This window comes from Bos taurus, chromosome 14, assembly GCF_002263795.3.
Source record: "Bos taurus isolate L1 Dominette 01449 registration number 42190680 breed Hereford chromosome 14, ARS-UCD2.0, whole genome shotgun sequence".
Classification (NCBI taxonomy): domain Eukaryota; kingdom Metazoa; phylum Chordata; class Mammalia; order Artiodactyla; family Bovidae; genus Bos; species Bos taurus.
Window position 1 is genome coordinate 31,137,317 of NC_037341.1, and position 27,575 is coordinate 31,164,891.

At 39.1% G+C, this 27,575-nt stretch overlaps 1 protein-coding gene across 9 annotated transcripts in view; it reads right to left on the minus strand.

Moving 5' to 3' along the window:
* The window catches only part of PPP1R42 (protein phosphatase 1 regulatory subunit 42), a 46,423-nt gene that overhangs the window by 1,934 nt on the left and 16,914 nt on the right, over positions 1-27,575 (minus strand). For 2 of the 9 annotated variants that reach the window (XM_059893151.1, XM_005215461.5), the window contains 4 exons: positions 27,075-27,206; positions 18,763-18,880; positions 16,278-16,409; positions 9,121-9,252 (listed from right to left, as the gene is read on the minus strand). In XM_059893151.1, the coding sequence (XP_059749134.1) occupies positions 9,121-9,252; positions 16,278-16,409; positions 18,763-18,880; positions 27,075-27,206 (514 nt within the window). Of the gene's footprint in view, positions 1-9,073; positions 9,253-16,277; positions 16,410-18,762; positions 18,881-27,074; positions 27,207-27,575 lie in introns of those variants that run through there. The other 7 variants (XM_005215462.5, XM_059893152.1, NR_153377.1 and 4 more) reach the window with 4 other exon arrangements.

Consider the following 27,575-nt stretch of genomic DNA (forward strand, 5'->3'; position numbering starts at 1 on the left):
ACAGTCATGTAACTACTACCACAATAAAGATATGCAACATTTCATCACCCCCTCAAGATTCCCTTGTATTGACCCTTTGTAGTCAACCCCAGGTCCTCAGCAACTACTCATGTTTTCTGTCTCTGCAGTTTTGCCTTTGCCAGTAGGTCATGAAATCATACATTGTGTAGCCTTTTAAGTCTGGTGTCTTTCATTCAGCATAGTGCTTCTGAAGTCTGTGTCATTTCATATATTGCTAGTTCATTTCTTTTTAATGCCGAGTAGTATTCCATTGTATGGGTGTACCACAGTTTGTTTATCCATTCCCTGCTGAGGGGCTTTTGGGTTGTTCTCAATTTTTGGTGATTCTTCGTAAGCCATGGAAAACATTAGGGTTCAGATTTTTGTGTGAGTATATGTTTTCATTTCACCTGGGGAAATACTTAGGAGTGGGACTGCTGAGTGTGTTGAGTGTGTGTTTAACTTTGTAAGAATATGTCAAACTTTTTTCCAAATTGGCTGAACTATTCTTTTTGCATCCCCACCAGTAGTGCATGACAGTTCTGGTGGCTCCATATCCTCGTTAGCATTACTTGATTTTTTTTTTTCTTTTTACCTACTGTAATGGACATTTTTAAAGAAAAAATACTGATCCAATATTTACAACATTTTAAAAATCAGATGATGCCACAACCTAGATATCTTTCTTGTCAGATAATCTGATTTCCCAAGTTCAACTTGTCTGCCTGGCTGTAGTGTTTTGGAGCCAAGTAGCTACGGTTGCCTTTAGTTGGACAGCATGCTCTCCAGTTTACCTCAGTCACATTCTCACATGCTTCCCTTACTTATTTTATCTGCCTTTTCTTTAGGGTGTTTTTGAGACCCCCTGGCAGTGTAATGTTTTTGAGACCCCCTGGCAGTGTAATTAAGAACTTGATTTTTGGAGTCAATGACCTAGATTCATGTCCCAGTTCTGCCTCCTGGCAATCCTGTGACGTTGGGCTCCTCTGACTGGGTTTCTCCAACACTCATTTTCCCTATGTATAAGTTGGGGCTGATAGTACTCTTATCTCAAAGGGTCCTACTGTGTTTTATAATTTGTTGGGGGTAATGAAGACTAAGCTTTCAGAATAGATATTTTAAAATGGAAAATAACTAGTACAGTTCTTGTAACTTACATAATTCTTGTTCATAGAGTAAGCCATTGACAGAGTTGAGACTAGACATCACAAAAGCTAGCTTGTTGCTGCTGCTGCTGCTAAGTCACTTCAGTCGTGTCCGACTCGGTGCAACCCCATAGACGGCAGCCTACCAGGCTCCCCTGTCCCTGGGATTCTCCAGGCAAGAACATCAGAGTAGGTTGCCATTTCCTTCTCCAATGCATGAAAGTGAAAAGTGAAAGGGAAGTTGCTCAGTCGTGTCTGACTCTTAGTGACCCCATGGACTACAGCCCACCAGGCTCCTCCGTCCATGGGATTTTCCAGGCAAGAGTGCTGGAGTGGGGTGCCATTGCCTTCTCCGAAAAGCTAGCTTAGAGTATTCTAAAAAAAGTTTTGTTGCTCATTACTATTAATTTCTTTTTTCTTTTTTTTTTTTTAGGGAGATGGGAGTTCTCCTAATTTCAAAAGAGTTCTTTGAGAACTGCAAACCAAAATCTTAGCATTATACCTATATTATTGATGTATACAGTTATTTTGCATATAAAAGTTAGTTAGACTGAGGTTGGATTTAATACGGCAAAATTAAACGTAGTTAGAGCTTTACAAATGAGTTTATATAAGATCATCCCAGAGTTTCATGACTAAAAGTATTATCTAAGTTTTAAAAAATTCTTCTTGAAGCACATAGGAGATCTGTTGTTACAACTGTTCAAACATAGCATAGCCTTAACAGTGGTAAATTTACTCTTTTTAAAGATCACTTTTTAACTCAAAGAAACCCAAAGCATTCATTTCTAACTAAAGTTAGTAGGTATTTTATAAATAGTTAAATAACATACAGTGAACATTTCCTATGAATTATAGGTCCCAGGGATTCACATTCCTTAAAGGTGTCTGAACCTAAGGGCATTCTAACCCAGCTAGGAAGTTATTATTTTTACATTAACAGAAGGGATGGATTGACTCTATTGACATTGCTTGGGCTTGAAAGATAGTTAATCAAGTAACAGTTTGCTCTTTTCATTGTACCGTGCTGTGGGTACTGTATTCTCAGTGGATCTTATTTACAATGTATAAATGTATTTAATGCCTATTTTTAAATTACTAAGGCTCAAATACCTCCTAGCCAGCTTGAAAAGAGAGGAAACATCTGTCAGAAAGTATTTACTGTGACAAACAGAAAAAGAGGCAATAATTTGCACATTTTTTGTTCCATACCACATACTATTTTTAATTGAACAGTGAAGGCATTTGTTCAGCATCAGCCTTTAAATAAAAAAATAGTGTTGAACTAATCTTTAATTAAAGTGTACATTGATAGTATCAAGTTCAGTTTGGGGGTCAGCAGCAACGTCAATGAGTCTGACTTTTTCCTCCCTGTAGGGAAGGCAGGCTTGTGTAAATATACATGAGCACAGACGGCATGCATTTATAAAGGAGGTGGAAAACATTCCCCTGTCATTGGACAGATGTTGCTTCACTGTGTTCTACACAGGACACAGGCACAGCTCTCAGTGTGTAAACCTTAAAGGAGTGTGGGGCTTATACTTCTAGAGTTTTGGAAGAAGCCTCTAAAGCTCCTTTCCACCTCTGATCAGGCTCCCCACCTTGAATCTTAAATGTAGACTGTAGGGGACTCTCCTGCTGATACCAGCTCATTAACCCTCCTTCAAGTAATTAAGGGAGGGAGTTGGTTTAATCAACTTTTTAGAAACTAAAAATCTGTTCTTAAGAGCTGTGTATTTTAATACTTTACTAACCTTCTAACTTTATTCTCATTGTCTCATGGTGGTGGTATAATTGCTAAATCGTATCCTACTCTTGGGACTCCATGGACTGTCTTGTAGCCTTACACTAAATTAGTAAAATGTTAGCAAGAGGCACACCCTAATAGTCTATTATCAAGAGCTTAATGAAATTCCATAATAGGTTTGGTCACCTTTGATTGAAGGTGATATTAACTGGTGATATTTCCATTTAATAAGACTTAAATCATTTGTGATAACCAAATCAATGTTTTGGTATGCCCTCAGTGAAAATGTGCCCTGGGGAGATAAAAGATATTTAAAAGAAAATGTTGGGGCTTCCCTGGTGGCTCAGGGGCAAAGAATCCACCTGCCAATGCAGGAGACATGGCTTTGATTCCTGATCCTGGAGGATCCCACCTGCCGTGGAGCAACTAAGCCCGTGTGCCACAACTATTGAGCCTGTGCTGGAGAGACTGGGAGCCACACCTACTGAAGCTTGTGCACCCTAGAGCCTGTGCTCCACAACAAGAGAAGCCACCACATTGAGAAGCCTGCATGTTGCGACTAGAGAGTAGCCTCCATTCTCCTTAACTAGAGAAAAGTCCACATAGTGATGAAGACACAGCACTCCTGCTAAGTCGCTTCAGTCGTGTCCGACTCTGTGCGACCCTATAGACGGCAGCCCACCAGGCTCCCCCGTCCCTGGGATTCTCCAGGCAAGAACGCTGGAGTGGGTTGCCATTTCCTTCTCCAGTGCTAGAAAGTGAAAAGTGAAAATGAAGTCGCTCAGTCGTGTCCGACTCTTCGCGACCCCATGGACTACAGCCTACCAGGCTCCTCCATCCATGGGATTTTCCAGGCAAGAGTACTGGAGTGGGGTGCCGTTGCCTTCTCCGGAAGACCCAGCACAGCCAAACATAAATAAATGAAAATTAAAAATGAAAATGTTTATGTAATACTTTTTCACAAAATAAAACTTAAGAATCAGGATTGAACATAATCAGTTTCACTGACAGTGGCAAAAGCAGGACAATATATTCTTCTCACAGGAACCCCTCTATGCTGGTGGTTTATTTAGGGTAGCCTATCTCAACAGTACTTAGTATTGGTAGTTGAAAATGCATTTAGCTTGTGTTTAGCATTCCTAGTTAGGAAGTAGGATTTGTCAGTGCAGTCCTAGTGACCAGAGCTTTGTTTGGGGCTGCAGAATATGTAGTACGTGCCACAGCTCACAACTGATCTAACAGTATGTGTGACAATGTACAGATTTACCAATATTGTTTTCTGAGGCTGTGTCCGTTTTTATTGTTTTCTTTTCCACCTTGATGATACACTAGCAAGACCTTTCAAAATGCTTGGCGAAGAAACAAAATGCAAGAACACTGTTGTGGAACTGACGTTGAGTTATGTAAATCTTTAAGAAACTCTTGGGGTGCTATGAACAAACTTGCTACGGTTTTGATGGCAATGGACATAATCAGGTATGGCAAATTCACACACAACTTCTGTTTTGTGTGTGTGTGAATGGAGAGGAAGCAAGATCCAAACTAGGACTCCTTACGTATCCTATCTCCTGTCCCCAGATGAAGCATTTTCCAGACTTATAGGACTCTGTCCCCCTTAGGCCTCTCTCAACAAGCCTAAGCCACTCTTCAGGGAATGGGGGTAGCAGCACTGTTGTTCATGGGTCTTCTTCAGGTGGGCTCCATTAAGGAATGCTGAGTCACCATCCCTTTATTGGACCCTTCAGAGAGTGTCTCATGACAAGCCCATGTGACCCTCATCAAGTAGTTCTGGAAAAAGGAAATCCATTCCAAAGTACATCTACTGGCTCTGATTACTTTCTTAATGAAATTTGCTATTGCCCTTTATTATAACATAGTGACTACCATGATATGGGGCTTCCCTGGTGGCTTAGTGGTAGAGAATCAGCCTGCCAATACTGGAGACACGGGTTCGATCCTTAGGTTGGGAAGATCCCCTTGAGAAGGAAATGGCAAACTACTCCAGTATTCTTGCCTGGGAAATCCCATAGACAGAGGAGCCTGGCAGGCTAGAGTCCATAGGGTCCCAAAGAGTGGGACACAACTTAATGACTAAACAACAACAAGTATACATTCTATGCACTATAAAAACCTTTCAACGATGGACTAAAAATAAAAAACAAATACAAAGCAAAGCCAGAGCTTGCTTCACTCCACTATTAACATGAGGGCAGACACACTGAAATCATAATCACAGAAAACTAGTCAATCTGATCACATGGACCACAGCCTTGTCCAACTAAATGAAACTAAGCCATGCCGTGTGGGGCCACCCAAGACGGGAGGCTCATGGTGGAGAGGTCTGACAGAATATGGTCCCCTGGAGAAGGGAATGGCAAACCACTTGAATATTCTTGGCTTGAGAATCCCATGAACAGTATGAAAAGGCAAAATGATAGGATACTGAAAGAGGAACTCCCCAGGTCGGTAGGTGCCCAATATGCTACTGGAGATCAGTGGAGAAATAACTCCAGAAAGAATGAAGAGATGGAGCTTGGATGTGACTGGTGATAGAAGCAAGGTCCGATGCTGTAAAGAGCAATATTGCATAGGAACCTGGAATGTTGGGTCCATGAATCAAGGCAAATTGGAAGTGGTCAAACAGGAGATGGCAAGAGTGAACGTCGACATTCTAGGAATCAGCGAACTAAAATGGACTGGAATGGGTAAATTTAACTCAGATGACCATTATATCTACTATTGTGGGCAGGAATCCCTTAGAAGAAATGGAGTAGCATCATGGTCAACAAAAGAGTCTGAAATGCAGTACTTGGATGTAATCTCAAAAACAACAGAATTATCTCTGTTTATTTCCAAGGCAAACCATTCAATATCACGGTGATCCAAGCCTATGCCCCAACCAGTAATGCTGAAGAAGCTGAAGTTGAACGGTTCTATGAAGACCTACAAGACCTTTTAGAACTAACACCCAAAAAAGATGTCCTTTTCATTATAGGGGACTGGAATGCAAAAGTAGGAAGTCAAGAAACACCTGGGTAACAGGCAAATTTGGCCTTGGAATACGGAGTGAAGCAGGGCAAAGGCTAATAGACTTTTGGAAAGAGAATGCACTGGTCATAGCAAACACTCTCTTCCAACAACACAAGAGAAGACTCTACACATGGACATCACCAGATGGTCAACACTGAAATCAGACTGATTATATTCTTTGCAGCCAAAAATGGAGAAGCTCTATACAGTCAGCAAAAACAAGACCAGGAGCTGACTGTGGCTCAGACCATGAACTCCTTATTGCCAAAGTCAGACTTAAATTGAAGAAAGTAGGGAAAACCACTAGACCATTCAGTATGACCTAAATCAAATCCATTATGATTATACAATGGAAGTGAGAAATAGATTTAAGGAACTAGATCTGATAGAGTGCCTGATGAACTATGGACGGAGGTTTGTGACCTTGTACAGGAGACAGGGATCAAGACCATCCCCATGGAAAAGAAATGCAGAAAAGCAAAATGGCTGTCTGGGGAGGCCTTATAAATAGCTGAGAAAAGAAGAGAAGTGAAAAGCAAAGGAGAAAAGGAAAGATATAAGCATCTGAATGCAGAGTTCCAAAGAATAGCAAGGTGAGATAAGAAAGCCTTCCTCAGCGATCAATGCAAAGAAATAGAGGAAAACAACAGAATGGGAAAGACTAGAGATCTCTTCAAGAAAATTAGAGATACCAAGGGAACATTTCATGCGAAGATGGGCTTGATATAAAAGACAGAAATGGTATGGACCTAACAGAAGCAGAAGATATTAAGAAGAGATGGCAAGAATACACAGAAGAACTGTACAAAAAAGATCTTCATGACCCAGATAATCACGATGGTGTGATCACTGACCTAGAGCCAGACATTTTGGAATGTGAAGTCAAGTGGGTCTTAGAAAGCATCACTACGAACAAAGCTAGTGGAGGTGATGGAATTCCAGTTGAGCTATTTCAAATCCTGAAAGATGATGCTGTGAAAGTGCTGCACTCAATACACCAGAAAATTTGGAAAACTCAGCAGTGGCCACAGGACTGGAAAAGGTCAGTTTTCATTCCAATCCCAAAGAAAGGCAATGCCAAAGAATGCTCAGTTGCACAATTGCACTCATCTTACACGCTAGTAAAGTAATGCTCAAAATTCTTCAAGCTAGGCTTCAGCAATACGTGAACCATGAACTTCCAGATGTTCAAGCTGGTTTTAGAAAAGGCAGAGGAACCAGAGGTCAAATTGCCAACATCCGCTGGATCGTCAAAAAAGCAAGAGAGTTCCAGAAAAACATCTATTTCTGCTTTATTGATTATGCCAGAGCCTTTGACTGTGTGGATCACAATAAACTGTGGGAAATTCTGAAAGAGATGGGAATACCAGACCACCTGACCTGCCTCTTGAGAAGTCTGTATGCAGGTCAGGAAGCAACAGTTAGAACTGGACATGGAACAACAGACTGATTCCAAATAGGAAAAGGAGTACGTCAAGGCTGTATATTGTCACCCTGCTTATTTAACTTATATGCAGAGTACATCATGAGAAACGCTGGACTGGAAGAAGCACAAGCTGGAATCAAGATTGCCGGGAGAAATATCAATTACCTCAGATACGCAGATGACACCACCCTTATGGCAGAAAGTGAAGAGGAACTCAAAAGCCTCTTGATGAAAGTGAAAGTGGAGAGTGAAAAAGTTGGCTTAAAACTCAACATTCAGAAAACGAAGATCATGGCATCTGGTCCCATCACTTCATGGGAAATAGATGGGGAAACAGTGGAAACAGTGTCAGACTTTATTTTTTTGGGCTCCAAAATCACTGCAGATGGTGACTGCAGCCATGAAATTAAAAGACGCTTACTTCTTGGAAGAAAAGTTATGACCAACCCAGATAGCATATTGAAAAGCAGAGATATTACTTTGCCAACAAAGGTCCATCTAGTCAAGGCTATGGTTTTTCCTGTGATCATGTATGGATGTGAGAGTTGGACTGTGAAGAAGGCTGAGCGCCGAAGAATTGATGCTTTTGAACTGTGGTGTTGGAGAAGATTCTTGAGAGTCCCTTGGACTGCAAGGAGATCCAACCAGTCCATTCTGAAGGAGATCAGCCCTGGGATTTCTTTGGAAGGAATGATGCTAAAGCTGAAACTCCAGTACTTTGGCCACCTCATGCGAAGAGTTGACTCATTGGAAAAGACTCTGGTGCTGGGAGGGATTGGGGACAGGAGGAGAAGGGGACGACAGAGGATGAGATGGCTGGATGGCATCACAGACTCGATGGACGTGAGTCTGAGTGAACTCCGGGAGTTGGTGATGGACAGGGAAGCCTGGCGTGCTGTGATTCATGGGGTCGCAAGGAGTCGAAAATGACTGAGCAACTGAACTGAACTGAAATTACGTATATGCCACCTGGGAAGCCCTTGTGTATAATCAAAGTTTAGAATTAGTGGTAAAGAACCCGCCTGCCAATGCAGGAGACCTAAGAAATGCAGATTTGATCCCTGGGTCAGGAAGATCCCCTGGAGGGCTTGGCAACCCACTCCAGTATTCTTGCCTGGAGAATCTCATGGACAGAGGAGCCTGGAGGGCTGAAGTCCATGTTGTCGAAAAGTGTCGGGACATGACTGAAGGGCCTTAGCACGCACGTGAGGTTAGAATAGTGATTCTTAAACTACTTTTCAGATCATATATCTCTTTGAGAACCTAATGAAACTTTTAATGCATCCTTCTGGGACCCCAAATTAGGAACGTTTGGGTTGGAGAAGTGGTGAAACTAGCCTTTCCCTGTCGTGCTGTGGCTTCTCCTTCCTTTCCACCACCAGATGCCCTCTACTCACCAATGGGCCATCATTACCATCTCAGCCTCAGGCTCCTTTGCTGTTATCCCTGCTCATTTAGACATCTTTACCTGCTGCTTTTGGGACTTGCCTGAGTCACCTGCTTTATTCCAGTTGACATATCTCGTCTGTGAGTCCCAGCTCTTCCTGAACCACTGCAACTTAATGACTGTTTTGGCAGGTGAACAGTGAACTTTTTTTTTTTTTGGTGCTTGGTCAAGAAGAATCGAGAACAGAGAACTAGAAGATGGATGGAGGACCTTTCTTTCTCTGTGTTGTTGACAGTGAGGGTGTCCCATCCTTCCCGCCAAAACATAAATCACACAGAAGTATTTGAAAGAACCTACCCCATGTCATCAATAATTTTAGAGTTACCTTCTTGGGAGCTTTCTGGAGCTGCATTTCCATTTGCAAGAAATCTCTGTATGTCAGAGAAAAAAACTAATTTTGGCTTACCCACCTTTGGGTAATAAACAGGAACTATGTGATGCATTGTTTCAAAGTTACCTGTAGCGTACAAAGAATTAAAAGCATTCTGCTTTGAAACTAATAACTAAATTGTAAACATGACATAGAACAGCATTAGACTATATTTTGAGAAATGGAATTAAATATGACTAAATAGTTTCATAGCAAAACCAATAAAAAGTTAATGTCCAAGATAAAATATGACAGATTTTCATACATGAGAACCCACACAGGAAAGTTCATGGTCAACTCTCATAGATAAAATGGGTATACCAACATTAATTAATATTAACTACCCTTGTGTTTTGCTGTTATGTGTTTATTTTTTCAGTGTGTTTAACCTTTAGGGAGTAGATTAGTCAATTACAGTTTTTGTAATCTGTTCATACCTTATTTCCACACTTAACATCATTTCCCTGTTTATAGATCCTCATAACTTTCTAGCAATGATTTTTCTTTTAAGTAGAAACTGCCTTAATCAACTCTAATTCTCAGAGCTTAGCATAATCTTGGGCATATCCGCAGTGCTCAACAAGTGTTTATTAAGTGAATAAATGAATGTTTCCATCAAAACACTACAAAAGTAAATGCTGAAAGTTATTAAGATATTTTGAACTTCGTTAAAGTATTTGACTACTTCTGATTTTGAGACTGTATTTAGGACAAGATTTTTTATTGTAAGATCCTTGAAGTTTAAAGACATAATCCCTGTAATTTTATTATTATAGAGCTCCAAATTTACAGGGCTACCAAAAATATGTCAAAGGTCAGGAAATTTAAAAATGACCATCTTCCTAAGAATTCCTCTTCACTTACAATGTATTTGGTTGTGCAGAGGTATCTTTAAATGGTTCATATTAACTCTTCTAAAGTCCTGAAGGTATACTGTAGATTTTCAAAAGCACAATGTGTCTTCTAGACTTTAATTCACGCTTTCCATTTCTCCTGAGCAGCAATAACAGAGAGACTTTACATGAAGACCATAGTGCAAGCTATCGGCCAGGTGCATAGTTACTGTGTGTTACATGCGTGTGTCTAGGGAGGTCACCGGTTGTAAGCCTGGGAGGCTCAGGAACTGTACCATTTGTTTGCAAAGGGTTCACAGAAGCATGTAGGTGACAAGAAAGAAGGATATCTATAAATGGCCAAGAGAAAATACCTAAGTACTCCTGAGAAAAGGGCTTCCCTGGTGGCTCAGCAGTAAAGAATTCACCTGCAGTGCAGGAGCCACAAGATGTTAAATGTATAATCTCTGGGTCAGGAAGATCCCCTGGTAGGAGCGCATGGCAACCCACTCTAGTATTCTTGCCTGGAGAACCCTACGGACTGAGGAACCTGGCAGGCTATAGTCCACGTGGTAACAAAGAGTCGGACTTAGCACACGCCTGAGGCAAACTCTGATAATTTCTATTGCAGGTAGTCAGCTTTCAATTTCAATTTAATTTAGTTGACCTTAAAGTCTATTTTTCAATAGAGTAAATAATATAATTTATTTGAATACTTATACAATTTCAAAGTTCTTTCATAATATAGTCTCATTTTTCTCCCTAGTTTCTTTGTATTTGCAAAAATTATATGTTTACATATCATGCATTTATACAGTTGCAGATTTTTCTAAATTCCTGCCAAACCGAAGTGAATTTCTAAGTAGGGCAGACATTATTGTCCTTATGTCCAAGCATGCGTTGTCCACCGGTCATCAATACAGTAATCACTAGAAACCAAAGCTCTTTGATAAAGTCAGATAACTTTGATTAATTACTGGGCTTCCCTGGTGTCTCAGATGGTAAAGAATCTGCCTGCAATGGGGGAGACCCAGGTTCAGTCCCTGGGTTGGGAAGATTCCCTTGGAGAAGGGCATGGCAACCCACTCCAGTATTCTTGCCTGTAGAGGAGCCTAGCAGGCTACAGTCCATGGGATTGCAAAGAGTTGGACATGACTGACCAACTAACATTTTTACTTTCACTTTCTGCTATCTTTGTGACCTTAGACAAGTTATCTCATCTTTCTAAAACTCAGCTTTCTCAGCTGAAAAATGGATATAATTTTTCCCACAAGGTAAAATGATTAAAGCAGTAATGCATATAAAGATCTAAAATGATTGGCATGATAATATTGGTTCTTTTTTCTTCCTTTGCCCCTCTTTTTGGCTTCCTAGACTGGAGTGCTTTCCATTTAAATTATTAATGGTTATCATGATAGCAACTACAATAAGGTATGAAATGACGCTTCTGTACTTTGTAGCATTCCATATGGCTTTTCAAAAAAAAAAATTGTGGTAAGAACACTTAACATGGAATCTACCCTGTTACTGTTTTAAATGTCCAATAAATACATTATTGTTGACTCTAGCCCAGCTTTGTGGGCTTCCCAGGTGGTGCTAGTGGTAAAGAACTGCTTGCCAGTGCAGTATACATAAGAGACATGGGTTTGATCTCTGGGTTGGGAACATCCCCTGGAGAAGGGGATGGCAACCCACTCCACTGTTTTTGTCTGGAGAATCCCTTGGACAGAGGAGCCTGGTGGGCTATGGTCCATAGGGTTGCAAAGAGTCACACATGACTGAAGTGACTTAGCATGCATGTGCAGCTTTGTACAGCATATCTCTAGAGCTTATTCATTTTGCTTGACTGAAACTTTATATCCACTGATTAGTAACTCCCCATTACCCTCCCACCCACAGCCCTGGGCAGCCACCATTCTGTTCTTTGATTTTATGAAATAGACTATTTTAGATACCTCATATATGTGGAATTATGGAGTATTTGTCTTTCTGGAACTGGCATATTTCATTTAGCATAATAACCTCAGGGTTCATCCACATTGTTTCATATTACAGAATTTCTCTCTTTTTTTTTTTAAGGCTGAATAGTATTCAGTTGTTTGTATATACCTAATTTTCTTTATCCATTCATTCGTCAGTGGACATTTAGGTCTCTACATCTTGGCTATTATGAATAGTAATAGCCAACTGCAATGAACATAGGAGTGTTAACATCTCTTCAAGATCCTGATTTCAGTTCTTTTGGATATACTCAGAAGTGGGATTGCTGGATCATATGGTTGTTCTATTTCTAAATCTTGAGGCATTGCCATACTTTTTTTCATGTTGGTCGCACCATTTTGCATTCCCACTGACAGCATGCAAGGGTTCCACTTTTATCCACATCCTCACCTACATTTGTTGTTGTTTTGTCATATGATAAGAGTTTTTATGACAGGTATGAGGAAATATCTCATTGTGATTTTGATTTGCCTTTCCTGGTTAATTAGTGACATTGAACATTTTAAAAATATACCCATTGGCCATTTGTAGGTTTTCTTTGGAAATATGTCTGTTGGAAATGCTGTTGGGAAAATGGAATCAATTAACTTGCTCAACAAAGGGTTGCCACAGACCTTCTATTTGTATAAAATGTAGTATCAGGGAAGTGCAGTAAAGTGCAATCAAAAAATGTGTGCCTGAAATTATTTATTTATTTATTGAAATGTAATTGATGCATAATATCTTGTTAGCTTCAGGAGTGTTACATAGTTATTTGACATTTGTATCATTGTAAAGTGATGACCACCATATGCCTAGAAGCTGCAGTACTTTGGCTGCCTGATGGGAAGAGCCAACTCATTGGAAAAGACCCTGTTGCTGAGAAATAGAGGGCAGGAGGAGCAGGGGGCAACAGAGGATGCGATGGTTGGATGGCATCACCGACTCAATGGATATGAGTTTGCGCAAACTCTGGGAGATAGTGAAGGGCAGGGAAGCCTGGTGTGCTTCAGTCCATGGGGTCACAAAGAGTTGGATACAACTTAGTGACCGAACAGCAACAACAAATAAGCCTAGTAACCATATGTCCTCATCCAAAGTTATTGTAATATTGTTGAGCATATTCTTTGTGCTATATGTTTTGTCCCTGTGGCTTATTCATTTTATAACTGGAGGTTTACCTTTTAATCCCCTTCACCTGTTCATCGCACTCCTCCTGGCAACCACTCTTCTGTATGAGTCTGTTTTCATTGCCTTGTTTTTTAGATTCCACATATGAGATCATTCAGTGTTGGCCTTTCTCTTTTTGACTTATTTTACTTGGCATGATACCCTCTATATCCACCTATGTTGTCACAAGTGGTAAGATACTATTCATATTGTTAATGGCTGAGTAATATTCCATTGTATATATTGCATCTTCTTCATCGATTCTTCCATACCCAGTAGTGAAGTTACTGGATCACATGATCACATGGTCCATTCTGTTTTTAATTTTTGAGGCACCTCCATACTGTTTACCATGGTGGTTGCACCAATTTACAGTCCTACAAACAGTGCACCAGGGTTCCCTTTTCTCCACATCCTTGCCAACACTTGTAATTTGCCTTTTTGATAATTGCCATTCTGACAGGTGTAAGGTGATATCTCATTGTGGTTTTGATTTGCATTTCTCTGATGATTAGTGATGCTGAGCATCTTTTTATTTGTCTGTTGACTGTCTGTATGTCTTCTTTGGGAAAAATGTCTATTCAGGTCCTTGCTCATTGTTTCATTGGGTTATTTGTTTTTCTGATACTAAGTTGTGTGAGTTCTTTATGTATTTTGGATATTAACCCCTTATACGTCCTGTCGTTTGTAGATTTCTTCTCTCATTCACTAGGCTGTCTTTTCACCAGGTTGGTAAGTCTCCTTCACTGTGTAAAATCATTAGGCTGTCTTTTCACCAGGTTGGTAGTCTCCTTCACTTTGTAAAATCACTAGACTGTCTTCTCACCAGGTTGGTAGTCTCCTTCACTTTGTAAAAGCTTTTGAGTTTGGAGTAGTCCCATTTGTTTGTTTTTGTTTCCCTTGCCTGAGAAGACAGATTCAAAAAAATATTCATTGCCTATATTTTCTTCTAGGAGTTTTGTGGTGTCAGCTCTTACATGGAGTAAACCTTAACCCATTTTGAGTGTATTTTTGTGCATGGTGTGAAAAGCTGGTCCAGTTTGATTCTTTCACATGTAGCTGTCTAGTTTTCCTCACACCATTTACTGAAGAGGCTGTCTTTTCCCCACTGCATATTCTTGCCTTCTTTGTTGTAAATTAATTGGCTGTATAGTTGTGAGTTTATTTCTGGTCTCTCTATTCTGTTCCATTGATCTGTGTGTCTTATTTTTGTGCCAGTACCATGCTGTTTTGATTACTGTTGTTGGTGAGTCACCAAGTCATGTTCAACTCTTTGTGACTCCATGGACTGCAGCATACCAGGCTTCCCTGTCCTTCACAATCTCCCAGAGTGTGCTCAAACTCATGTCCACTGAGTCAGTGATGCCATCCAACCATCTTATCCTCTGCTGTCCTCTTCTCCTCTTGCCTTCAATCTTTCCCAGCATCAGGGTCTTTCCCAATGAGTCAGTGAATATTCAGGACTGATTTCCTTTAGGATTGACTGGTTTGATCTCCCTGATTACTGTAGCTTTGCAGTATACAGCTGACCCTTGAATGACACAAGTGTGAATTCCTCAGGTCCACTTTTACATGAATTTTTTTTTCTATAGTATATACTACAGTATTACATGATCTGAGGTTGGTTGAATCCTCAGATGTGGAACCAAAGATATGGAGGGCTGACTGTAAAATCACATGCAGATTTTCGAGATTGGGGAGGGTCAGTGCCCCTAACCTCCTCATTGCTCAGGGTTCAACTGTAGCTTGAAAACAGGGAGCATTATCCCTTCAGTTTTATTGATCTTTCTCAACATTGCTTTGGTTGTACTTTGGCATCTTTGAGGTAATACTGAAAACAGGTAAATCCTTACCCTGAGTCTAGTTTTGCCCTTCACAGCCAACCACATATAAGCAGAGGGGGAAATGCCTCTTGTCCATTTTATAAGTTTCAAATCTTGAGAAATTCATATTGCCAATACAGTATCATCACTCGTGAGATAAAAGTAACAGTTCATGTTCAGTGGATACAATATGGCAAAATCATCAGAGCTTTCCACCTCCTTCTCTTCACCTCAACCTCCTTGTCCTAGAGTGATAGAGCTCCTAGGATATGCTGTCTATGCATAAAGCCACACTACACTGTTTTAGTTCCTCTTTCCCTGTTCACCTGGTCTCACTTCTTCCCATGTCTCCATCCTGTTAGCTGTGGAACTAGAAAACGAACATGGAACAGAGGAAGTGGCTCATTCCAATATTGTTGACTACAGAATTGGTGAAGAGTGAATTCTAGGATACTCCCCAATATGGTAAAGATGATTATTACACGTTACACTTAGCTACAGTTAGTTTCATTAGTTAGGCTATACTCGGGAGGTTGCCATATCCTTGTAACACCACCTTAGGCATATTATAATCAAAATATTCAAATGATAGGGTATGTACTTAAGAAAGGGGACAGGCCACCAAGTATAGGCCACATATATGATTGTGATACATCTTTATTTTTTATCCTGATGAAAATGTGATTTTTGTGCTGTTACTAAATGAATATACTTGTGACTTCGGTTTCACAAGTTATATAGCTGATTGTTGTTTCACCATTTAGATAACTAGTATCATTCACTTTTTAAAAAATTTTGACTGCACGGGGTCTTCGTTGCACCAACCACATGGACTGTTCCTTGCGGCATGGGCTCAGTAGTTGTGGCACACAGGCTTCTCTAGTTGCCATGTGTGGGCTTAGTTGCAGTACATGAGATCTTAGTTCCCTTAGGGCCCAGGGGTGGAATCTGGGCCCCCTGCATTGGCAGCGTGGAGTCTTATCCACTGGACCACCAGGGAAGTCCCCACGCACTTTTGCCAGATATAAAATTATACATTTCCCCCACCCTCATGGCTCTCTGTTTATATAGCCAACATAATTATAACTCAGTATGAACTAAACATAGCTTTTTTTGATAGTAGCTACCATTTTTATATATAAACATTATAGGAAATTTTTTCTAGAAATTGTAATCAAGTTAAGAAAAAAAGCCCATTAAAAAAATGAAACAAACCCTCCTAATTTTTGGCATTTTGTTGTTGTTCTTGAGTATAATACTCCTTTTGCTGGTAGGAGTGACTGACTATGAATGATGGCCTACTTACTGTTGCATGAGTTATGTGTATCCTCATTCTTACTGTTCTTTTTCTTGCTGGTTTTCTTGGCATCTTTGGATGCTTTCCAATTCATTAGGAATTGTCTTTCCATGTTTTTAATTTCTTTTCCATCAAGGAATTCTAGAGAAAAACAATATATATGTTTAAAATGTAATATATACATGTTATAAATGCTATCAGTACAACATAAATATTACTATATAATACATAAATATTATAATACATATACAATATATATACCACTGGTTTAGGGCACATGAACTTAAGTTACACTCTAGACTGAAATAAATTTATTTTTAAAATACCTTATTTATACAACTTCTTGTATTTGTACAATTTATGTTGAGCTTTTATTTTTATTTTTTCTGATTTCAAAAAGAATATGTGCTTTTTATAAACAACTAAAACGTGATGGCAAAAACATAAAATGACTCTGTAATTACTATCCATATCTCTCCTTTCCATGACTAACAGAATCACTATAAACAATTAGATGTCTGGTTGCCCTTCTTGAAGCATAAGTTACATTGTTATTTTACAAAACAAAAATGTCATACTTAACAAAAATTAAATATTTAATAATTTTACGGTTATTCATAGAAAAAGAAAAGTATATTTTATGTTAATGTCAATAAGTTTTATATATGTAACATGGTATTTTAAAAGTACATACATTAAGATATAGGAAATAATAGGAATAATACACATAGCTGGCTTCTTTATTCTACGAATTGAAATTTCAGCTATTTTAACGTTTTGTTCCTTTTAAAAGTTTTGAAAATTGAGCATGTTCAGTTACACAAATAATTTTTGTATGTTGTATGTATGATATTTGGAAAATTCAAAGAAATGGAAAAAAGCAAAACATCGCCTGTATTTCACAACCTGAAATAATCACTGAAATCACTGATAATACTTGAGTATATTTCTTAGCATTGGTTTGTTTTCTAGGTATGTACCATGTATATATGTGTATATTATATAGAAATGGAACTCTATATAGTATTAACATCCTACTTTTTAAATATTATATTGTGAACATTTTATCATGTCTTTCTTTAAAGACAATTTTTAATGAATGATAGTATTCTAAATATAAATATACAAGTAATTTACTTTAAAAATATACCTAATATACATGATCGTTCTTCCTGTGTGTTCTCTGTTTCCTACTCTTGGCTGATGGGGTAAAGGGTAGGCAGGGTGTGATCCTCCCATATGTGTTTTTTGAAAAATCATTTTGGATACTTTTGATACGCCTCCTGTCAACCCCTCCTTCCCTCAAGAGAACCACTGTACTAGCGTTGTGATTAACCAAGGTTTACTACAGCCATGAGTTTTGAAATGGTTGGTTAGTTTTTATGGGGTCGCAAAGAGTCAGACACGACTGAGCGACTGAACTGAACTGACTGAACTGATGCCCAAGTACAGCATGTCAGGTGGCGCTAGTGGTAAAGAAAGTGAAAGTGAAAGTTGCTCAGTTGAGTCCAGTGCGACCCCATGGACTGTGTAGTCCCTGGAATTCTCCAGGCCAGAATATTGGAGTGGGTAGCCTTTCCCTTCTCCAGGGGATCTTCCTAACCCAAGGATCCAACCCAGGTCTCCCGAATTGCAGGTGGATTCTTTACCAGCTGAGCCACAAGGGAAGCCTGAGAATACTGTAAAGAACCCGCCTGCAAATACAGGAGATGTAAGACACATGGGTTTGATCCCTGGGTCAGGAAGATACTCTGGAGGAGGGCATGGAAACCCACTCCAGTATTCTTGCCTGGAGAATCCTATTGTCAGAGGAGCCTGGTGGGCTACAGTCCATGGGGTTGCAAAGAGTCGGACATGACTAAAGTGACTTAGCATGCATGCATGCACACACAGCATGTCATAGAAACTCTCCCACAATCTCCTCTGTGAGAGGGCAGTGCTTATCCTTCTGATACTGTGTAAGCTGGTCCCTACTGAAGAGCACTCGTCCATTTTCCCTTATATAGTGTATATTCAGGAGTGTTATTATTTGTAAGGGTCTCATAAAGTGACTCCCTACTTTGCTCCCATTTTAAATGAAAGGAAAGTTCTTAAGGCGCCATTTGGCAAATGTCAAGCAATGAAAACTTTGATCAGTTTTACCTACAGAACCAAGAGTCTCGTGGCATCTTCAGAGGATTTGTGCCAATGAAAACTTGGCAAAAGGTCAACAAGTTGTACACATTTATGACTAAATATTTTTTGTTGGTAACAGCCACATTTTCTTTTTTAAAGAAAGTGTTTGATATCTTATTTCTGAACAGAATATATTTTTTCATGTTTTATTTCTCAATTTTAACTTTTGTTCTTATTAAAATATCAAATTTAAAGTTGACCATTTTTGTAGGTCCAGATGTTATATTCATATTTCTGAAGGCTTGCTGATACATTAACTAAAGAGTTAACCAAGTCTCTTTCTCTAGGAAAATTATATTAATATAATAGAAACATGTACCCAGTGATTTGGACACCAGTATCAGTCTATCTCTGTATTTTGGTTTGAGACAAACAGGATTTCTATTTAGATCCATTTTCCACAGCTTCATCAACTTGTTCAGTAAAAACTCCAAATCCTATAATTAGAGGAGAAAAAAGCAAGACATAGGTATTTCATACTTATCAATATTTTTTTCATGTCAGTTAACTGTTTTTAAAGGTAATTACTATTTTCCATGGAGTTCTAGCTCAGTGCCAGGTACTTAGATGATGTACAATACATCTTTTTTTGATGAAATGGTCTGTAGTATTAATAGAAGGGGCTAAAGATGAGACAAAAAGTAAGGTCCTGAGTTGAGGACCACAGAATTGTACTCTGTCACACTAGCTTAAATGGACCCAACCTGTATCTCAGGAAACACTTTGCCTTTCTGGCTATCCATGCTACAGAAGATGCCTTGTTCTTAGCAGAGTTTATGGAAGTTTACAGATTAAGGCCATTATGGAGTAGTAAGTAAGCAGTCCATTGACATTGCAAGCAATATAGTTGCTTTTCCTTTTAAAACCTATAAAAAATGTATCAAAGGGAGAAAATGAAGAAAAAAATCCCATGTGTGTTTATTACCCAAAGATCACTTAAGAAATATTTCTTTTTGGCTGCGCTGGGTCTTTGTTGCTGAGTGCAGGCTTTCGCTGGCTGCTGTGAGCAGGGGCTACTCTCTAGTTCTGGTGGCAGGTTTCTCACTGTGGTGGCGTCTCTTGTGGAGCACCGCTCTGGGGCACACAGGCTTCAGTAGTGGTGACGTATGGGCTCAGGAGTTGCGCATCACCAGCTCTAGAGCATGGTGTCAGTAGTCGCGGCACACGGGCTTAGTTGCCTTGTGGCATGTGGAATCTTCCAAGACCAGGGATCAGACTGGCGTCCCCTGCACTGGCAGCCAGATTCCCAACTGCTGAACCACCAGGGAAGTCCCAAAGATCACTTTTAATGTGTTATGTATCCTTCTAGTCTTCTTTTTTGAGCATAGGGATTTCTTTTTTAATTGTCAATCATACTGTGTGTACAGTTTTGTTTTATGTGCATCATAAACATTTTCATGTTTTAATAGCTTTTAAGAAAATCAGCTTATTGATATTTAAAGGGATGATTAAATTGTTCTATGGTTGAAAACCCAACTAAATGTGAGAAAAACAGATTAGTCACCTTTAAGAACAAGCTTTCTGTTTGCCCTCATCACCTCCTCTCTCTCCCTGTTTTTTTTCAATCCAGTGTTACTGTCTTTCTCCAATGTCTTGTCTTTCTGTCATTCCTTTCCTTGCTTTCTTCCCTCTTTCTACTCTGTTGCCCATGATTGATTTTTAATAATTCAGTGGCCATAGGCAAAAAAAGGGAAAACTACCTTCAATAGGGCAAAACCATTATTTTAAAGCAAATGTTTTGCTGACAGTAATAATAAATACTGATAATAACTAATTCTGTGGAGAGCTTTTGGTTTTCTGAGCACTGCTGTATACATATGATACTGTGCATATCCAAGAGGACTGCTTTTCATTAGAATATGAGTATGAGAATTACAAAGTTAATAAAAGTTCCAGAGGATAGCAGCAGGCAAACACCTATGATTCTTTTGTTTTCTTCAGGCTAAGACCAAACTTATCATAGGTTATAAGGGAAAAATTAGGAAATACAAATTATACATACATATTCTTAATTTCTAAGCTGAAAGTAATTGTTAATGCATTGGCTGGTATTTTTATTCCCCATAGCATTTCCTCACCTTCAAAGCTGGATACTATTTAGCATTGTATATCTATTTAACTATTTGTATCTTCCACCTTATTCTTGCTTGATCCATGTTTACTGTTGCTTAGATATTTCATTTTTCCATTTTTGGAAAAAAACTCATATAATAAGACTATATTTATTCTTTAGACTTTAGAATATATATTTACCATGAAGCTTTGGTAGCAGGTCCCTTCTACATATTAAATATCCTCCCAAAACTGTAAAAGGAGGTAACAAAAATGGAACATCCAGATAGGTGCCTGTGTCTACATGAAGAAATGCTGTCTTTTGGGGAATAATTAGAAGCACAGCTGGGTTTTCAGAACCCACTGCAGAGCACTTTAATCTTTCAGAGACCAGTGTCTTCCCATATAAAGTAGTATTTCTAGTTCTGCTTACTTCATTATTCATCAGGTATGTATTGAGTTACGGGTTAATTTTTGTGCTAGACTCCGATGGATTCAAATAAATAAGTTATGTGAAAAATACAAGGAATTGTATAAGCAATTGTACAAGCAATCCTAAACTTTCTGACATCACTTCTTACTATTTGACCTTAGGCAAGTCTGTGACCTCATTTATAAAGTGAGGGTAATTAGAGTATTCGTTGCTGTGGCATGTAAAGTGTGTGAGGCAGAGCAGATAGGGAATACATGTGTTATTTCTCTGCCTCTTTGTCTGCCCTGCTACCCCTGAGCTACTTCTCTCTTAATTTTGGTCAACACAGAGGAAAAGTGACGTTAAGAGAGAGTCAGGTTCTGATCCACTGACAAGTAACTGATGCCTTAAAAGAAAGTTCTCTTCGAAAGTTCTAATTTCATCCTTCAGTCCTGGGTCATGGGTTATGCCCTCTTCTCAGCATTTGTTCCACAGCTTTTGATGCAACCATAATTTTCTGTGAGAATTTAATTATATTTCTCTTAGTTTAAAAACCTCTGGAAGGATGGAACTATGCATTGCATCTTTGTACTGTGTTGAATATGATGCCCATTATAGTAGCAATAAGAAAACTTTAAAATTTATATGGATAAAGAGTCCTGTATGTTTTTATTAATTGTTCATCACTTGATAAATGGCCCTCAGCATACTCCTCCTCCCAGTGTATGTTTATTTAAGACTAAACTAATCCTGTGTTGAAATATGATTACCCTTTGGATACGCTCTGGTTGTGCATTGCCTTCCTGTCTTTCATAAAATGCTTTCACTTTTGTGCCCTTCAGTAAGTTGCTAAAGGGAGCAGACACTTCTCTGGACAGTCTCGGTATGATAAATGATCATGTCATGCTATCACTTAGAGGAGTGCTGCAAAATACTAAGGAGCTGATTTTATTTCCCATGCAGGGCTGGTGTCTAAGCTCTAGGATAGGAGCGTGCTGCACTGGCAGTGCTCTTGCTGCAATTAATGATGGCCACTGATGAACCTGTATTTGACCAGCATGCGCCAATCTTTATTGGAAACGTCTAGCCCAACTGTCCTAACTAAATCTAAAGACAGCCATTTGTCATCCCTGTGACTGCCTGTCATCATCTGCCTGGGAAAATCTATAATTTTGGGCTTGTTCCTGACTAAACTGTGGAGTGAATAAATTTATCTTTTGAGTTACTTTGCTTGTCAGGATCAATATTGAGCAGAGGTTGAATAAATTAGAAACTGGAAATACATGACAGGCTATAGTGGTTTATTTGTTTGTATCTTATAAGTCAAATATTTTATAAAAGGCAAGCACGTCAAATTTTTGATTTCCACTGTTCATTCTAAAATGCTTTACCTCATGATAAATGGGCATCAGAAAACTAATGAAGTAAATCACTGACTGATATATCTGACTGGGAGATGAACTTTTCAGATCATTTTATTGACTTAGCAAACTTTGCAGACATAAAAACTGAAGGTAAAGATTAAACTTTTTTTCAAGTTGTTATACATTTTTGCAGCCATGATATTTATTTGATTTAATAGTATCAGCAAGATATATAATGTTGGCCTTTTACTAGTTCATGGCTCATCAAGTTACTTGCAGAAATCCAGGTTTTATTATAAATGGTTAATACATTGTTGCATTCTTTTAAAAATATTTATTTAGTTGGGTGTGCTAGGTCTTGGTTGAGTCATGCTAGATCTTTAGTTGTGGCATGCAGACTCTTAGTTGCACTATATGTGGCATCTATTTCCCTGATCAGGGATTGAACCCAGACCCCCTGCATTTGGAGCATGGAGTCCTAGCCACTGGACTGCCAGGAAGTCTCCATTATCTCATTCTTATTTAAAAGAGTTACCAGGGAAAAAATGCAAATAAATACTAGTCAAAAGAAAATATTTAAACTAGAGCTCTATGAGTTAAAAAAGGGAGTTTCTAAAGTATGGATTATTATTTGGCTTAAAATGTTTCTTTCTCCTCAGTGATTGATTCTGCCACCATTTTTATTAAAGAGAACTGGGTCATCTAGCATAGAGTTCTCTCAGTTTTCTGCCTTTGGTCTCACACTTCCTCTTCCATTCCTTTTTCCAATTTTTATCAGCAAAGGAAAAGTCCTACCTCTTTTCCCAAATGAATTAGTTCTCTCATCCCTTCCTCTCTCCACAGGCCTCCTACTCTTGGGATCATCCTTCTCTTCGATTTCCAGTCTCTCCACCTCCTCTGGGCTTTATCCTATCTCTTACCCACCATCACTACACTTCCTTAAATAGTAGTCCAGACCAATTCTTTTCTAACTTTTATGTCCTTATGAATCATGTAGGGTTCTTGTTTAAATGCAGGTCCTGGTTTAGTAGGTATGGGGGCAGAAGTTGAGATTCTGCACTTCTGATGCTGCTGGTTCTAGGACCACACTTGGAATTATAAGGGTCTTGGTCACTGCCTCTGCTTCCTCAATCACTGGGCACTCTTACAACCTGGTGCGTTTGATCAGGAACCACTAACATTACCACTGAGCGATACATTGACAATTTTGTACTTTCTTTGTCTCAGTTCTTGGAAGCAACTTACCCTACTTGACTGCATCCTTTATGGCTTTTCTTGCAGGCTCCCTGAGTCCTACTCTTACCTGCCCCTCGGCCTTTGCACATTATTCTCTTTACTTGGTAAGCCATTCTGTTCTTTCAGAGCTCAGCTCAGCACTGCCTTCCTAAGGGAAGCCTTCATTCAGCTCCCTAAGGTAGTTCCCCTAGTTATAGGCTTTCAGAGCGACATACTGCTCCTTTATAGCACTTGCCTGGGGTACAATTTTACTTATGTTTTGGATAGTTATGTGCTTAATGTTTCTCTTCCTCTCAATGCTGAGAGATCTTTGAGTTCAGGGACTGGATCTGTTTGTTTTTTTTTTTTTGCTCACTATTGTCTTCCCCTTTGTCTAGCAAGTGCTGCCACATGGTAGGTGTTCTGAATGAATGAAAAAGAAGAAATAGTGAATGCCTGAATGAATGAATGGATCTGAGGTGAGAAGCAGAACAAGAGTTTTAAGCAAGAGATTATATGGAACTGTTTTGAAAATTCTGCTGATTAGAAGTGCTGCAGACATAGAATGGAGAGACAGGATTTATCTTCTATTTTGTTTGTTCCTCTACTCCTCCTCTACCCGCACCTCGTCTCCCTCACCCGGAGTCTCTGCCTGGACTTTGGACTAGGGAATAGGAGAGATGCTGGCAGGGCTAGAAGATCTTGGGGGAAGGAGTCCGTGGCAGCTGTGGGTGAGAGGGAAGGAAATGAAATCCCAAATAGCAGGGAGGACAGAAGCTATTTGCCCAGATTCCTCCAGGTCCTTATGCAATCATCCTAAGGGACCATTATTTTTTTCATTTTTTTATTTCATGTATTTTCTGTAGATGCATTTGAGGAACCTACAGTGTCCAAATAAAGGGCAGCTGGTTTGAGTGCTAAAAGCCATCGGTAATTATAGTGGTTTGGTTAGAATTCTCTAATGATGTACATTTCTTTTTCCCCATGGCACAAAGCTGTCTGTTGTTGAAGACTCTTAGGATGGATGTCAGTGACTTTATGTATGGCACATTGAGCTTTCTCTCCCATGGCACAGGGCTTGATGTCAGCAGCTTTGGGGCAACTTCGATCAATGAGTATAAAGAATGGAAAAATTAAAGCCAAAAAATGGAGACGCTGATCCCAGGAATATATAAAGAGAACCAAGTTAATATTCTGATGCTAACCTTCCTGCCCTTTGACTAAGCCTTCGGAGGATGATTTAAAATGACCATAAAAGCACATTCCAAATGACTCCTAGGCAAGTCTGTATTCAGACATCCAAGAAGCTGTGTCTCAGTGTTTTTAATTGTGTGTATCTTCTTGCTGGAAGCAAAAGAACTTGAGATTTCATCCTCACAATGTGAATATCTTTTCTCTATGGGAAGGAAAAGCAACTTCTGGTGTATCTCAGCCTTCGGAACTTACTAAATGATTTGCATTCCTTCCCCAGATGGTTGAATATTTTAAATTGTTATTGTATTCATTCATTTTATAAACACGTAGTAGGTGTCTACTGTGTGCCAGGCACTGGCCTGAGCTCTAGGGCATCCTGAAATCGACAAAAAGTCCTTGCTCTTAAAGGCATTTTGATATTTGGGGGAATTCATTTGTAGTAGAATAATATTTATTTTATTAATTATCTACTGCTTACAGTAGTTATCACAAACGTAGACACCATATTAAAAAGCAGAGATATCACTTTACCAACAAAGGTCCATATAGTCAAAGCTATGGTTTTTTCAGTAGTCATGTACGGATGTGAGAGTTGGACTATAAAGAAGCCTAAGCACTGAAGAACTGATTTTTGAATTGTGGTGCCAGAGAAGACTCTTGAGAGTCCCTTTGACAGCAAAGAGATCAAACCAGTCAATCCTAAAGGAAATCAACCCTGAATATTCATTGGAAGGACTGATGCTGAAGCTGAAGCTCCAACACTTTGGCCACCTGATGTGAAGAACTGACTCATTAGAAAAGACCCTGATGCTGGGAAAGATTGAGGGTAGGAGGAGAAGGGGGCAACAGAGGATGAGATGGTTGGATGGCATCACTAATGCAATGGACATGAGTCTGAGCAGACTCTGGGAGATAGTGAAGGACAGGGTATCCTGGTGTGCTGCAGTATATGGGGTTGCAAAGAGTTGGACAGAACCTAGCAAGTGAACAACTACAGTGGCTATGAGATGAGCAAGGTAATAGTGCTAAATTTGGAAACAAGACCAGAAATAACTGTTTTAGAGTCAGTGGATAGCTGTCTGAAAGTGCTTTTTTTTTTTCTTTCTGTAAGTGCTTTTGAAACAAGAGTTCTATTTATGGGGGGAAAGAAGCCTATTCTTCTTCCTATGGTCTAATGTAAAGGAATTATATCACAGCCACCTCATTGCCAAACCAGAAACTATGAGGTCTTGGCAGTGGTTCAGCTCACAAATGACTGGTTCCAGGAAGTCTTCCCTAGCCCTAGGCTAAGTTAGTGATACTATAATACTTATGAAAACAGAACCACATTGTAGTCTGATCACTTGTTGACTTTTTTTTTATTCCCTGGGCCTGTACTCTTTCTTCTTCTGATCTACATAGAGTAGTATAATGCCTGGCAAACATGTAGATGCTCAATACATGTTTGAATGAATGAGTAATTGAATGAATGTGGTATGATATGGCATAATATGACCAGAATATAGCTGGTGCAAATTAGAATAAATTAAAGATACAGGTGTTTCCCTTGGAGGAGCAGCAAGGAGAGCGTTCACGTCTAGTTACAGTTACTAGAAACTCGTTCACTGGGAGATCAGAGTTAAGAGGCAAGAAACCTAGTGTCTTGTTCAGTCACTCAGTTGTGTCTGCTCCTTGTGACCCCATTGACTGCAGCACCCTAGGGTTCTGTGTCCTTCACCATTTCCCAGAGTTTGCTCAAACTCATGTCCATTGAGTTGATCATGCCATCCAACCATCTCATCCTCTGTCATCCTTTTATCCTCCTGCCTTCAATCTTCCCTAGCATCAGGGTCTTTTCTAATGAGTCAGCTCTTCACATCAGGTGACCAAAGTGTTGGAACTTCTGCTTCAGCATCAGTCCTTCTAATGAATATTCAGGGTTGATTTCCCTTAGGATTGATTGGTTTGATCTCCCTGTAGTCCAAGGGGCTCTCAAGAGTCTTCTCCAACAGTTTGAAAAGCAGCATTTCTTTGGCACTCAGCCTTTTTTATGGTCCAACTTTCACATCTGTACATGACTACTGGGGAAACCATAGCTTTGACTATATGGACCTTTGACAGCAAAGTATCTAGAGGGAAGCATTTGATAGAAAAATAACATTGAGTGGAAAAAGCATATACTTCCTTCTCAGAGAAACATCTGTCTGTCGGTCAGGGATGGAGATCTTGGGGTATGGAAGAGAAAATCAGGTAAGAGCAGAATTATGCAAATAAATACATTACAAAGTAAAGACTAATGAACTACTTTTAGAACAAATTTAGAATAGTTTTAAAAGTAAGTTTATAGCTATAGTAAAATAAGTATTTTCAACCACAATTTCATGTAAATATTGAAAACTTTTTTCTTTACCTTACCTTCACATGCAGAAGTTGGTTGTCAGCTGCTATGAGCTGATTAAGATTCTCCAGTATTTCTAAGTCTCTTATATCATCAATATTATTATTGCTGATATTCAGTATAGAGAGGGATTTCTGTAAGAAAAGGAACTAATTTAGGATTAATAAATAATCTACTTAAATGCTATATGTAGAAACCAGAAATCCTAATCTGTGAAAAATTTTTAATTGATCAGTTCAGGCTGTTTTCCTCTTTAGACAAGAAAATAAAAATCCTTGGAAGTTTTGTTTTTATGCCATTTCTTTTTCTGATGAAACTTTTAGGACTATGGTAATTGTAATGTAACTTACTATTTTTGTCTAAAGTTCCTTCATAAATCTGATTTTTCTCTTCCAAGATATGAGAGAAATTTATAGATAGAAGCCAAGAAAGAAGGAAAGAGAGAAAAAAGATGTCCCAATAAGCAAATAACACATTGTAGAAAAAATGCTTATTTTAGTTTAAGCAAATTATCCTTC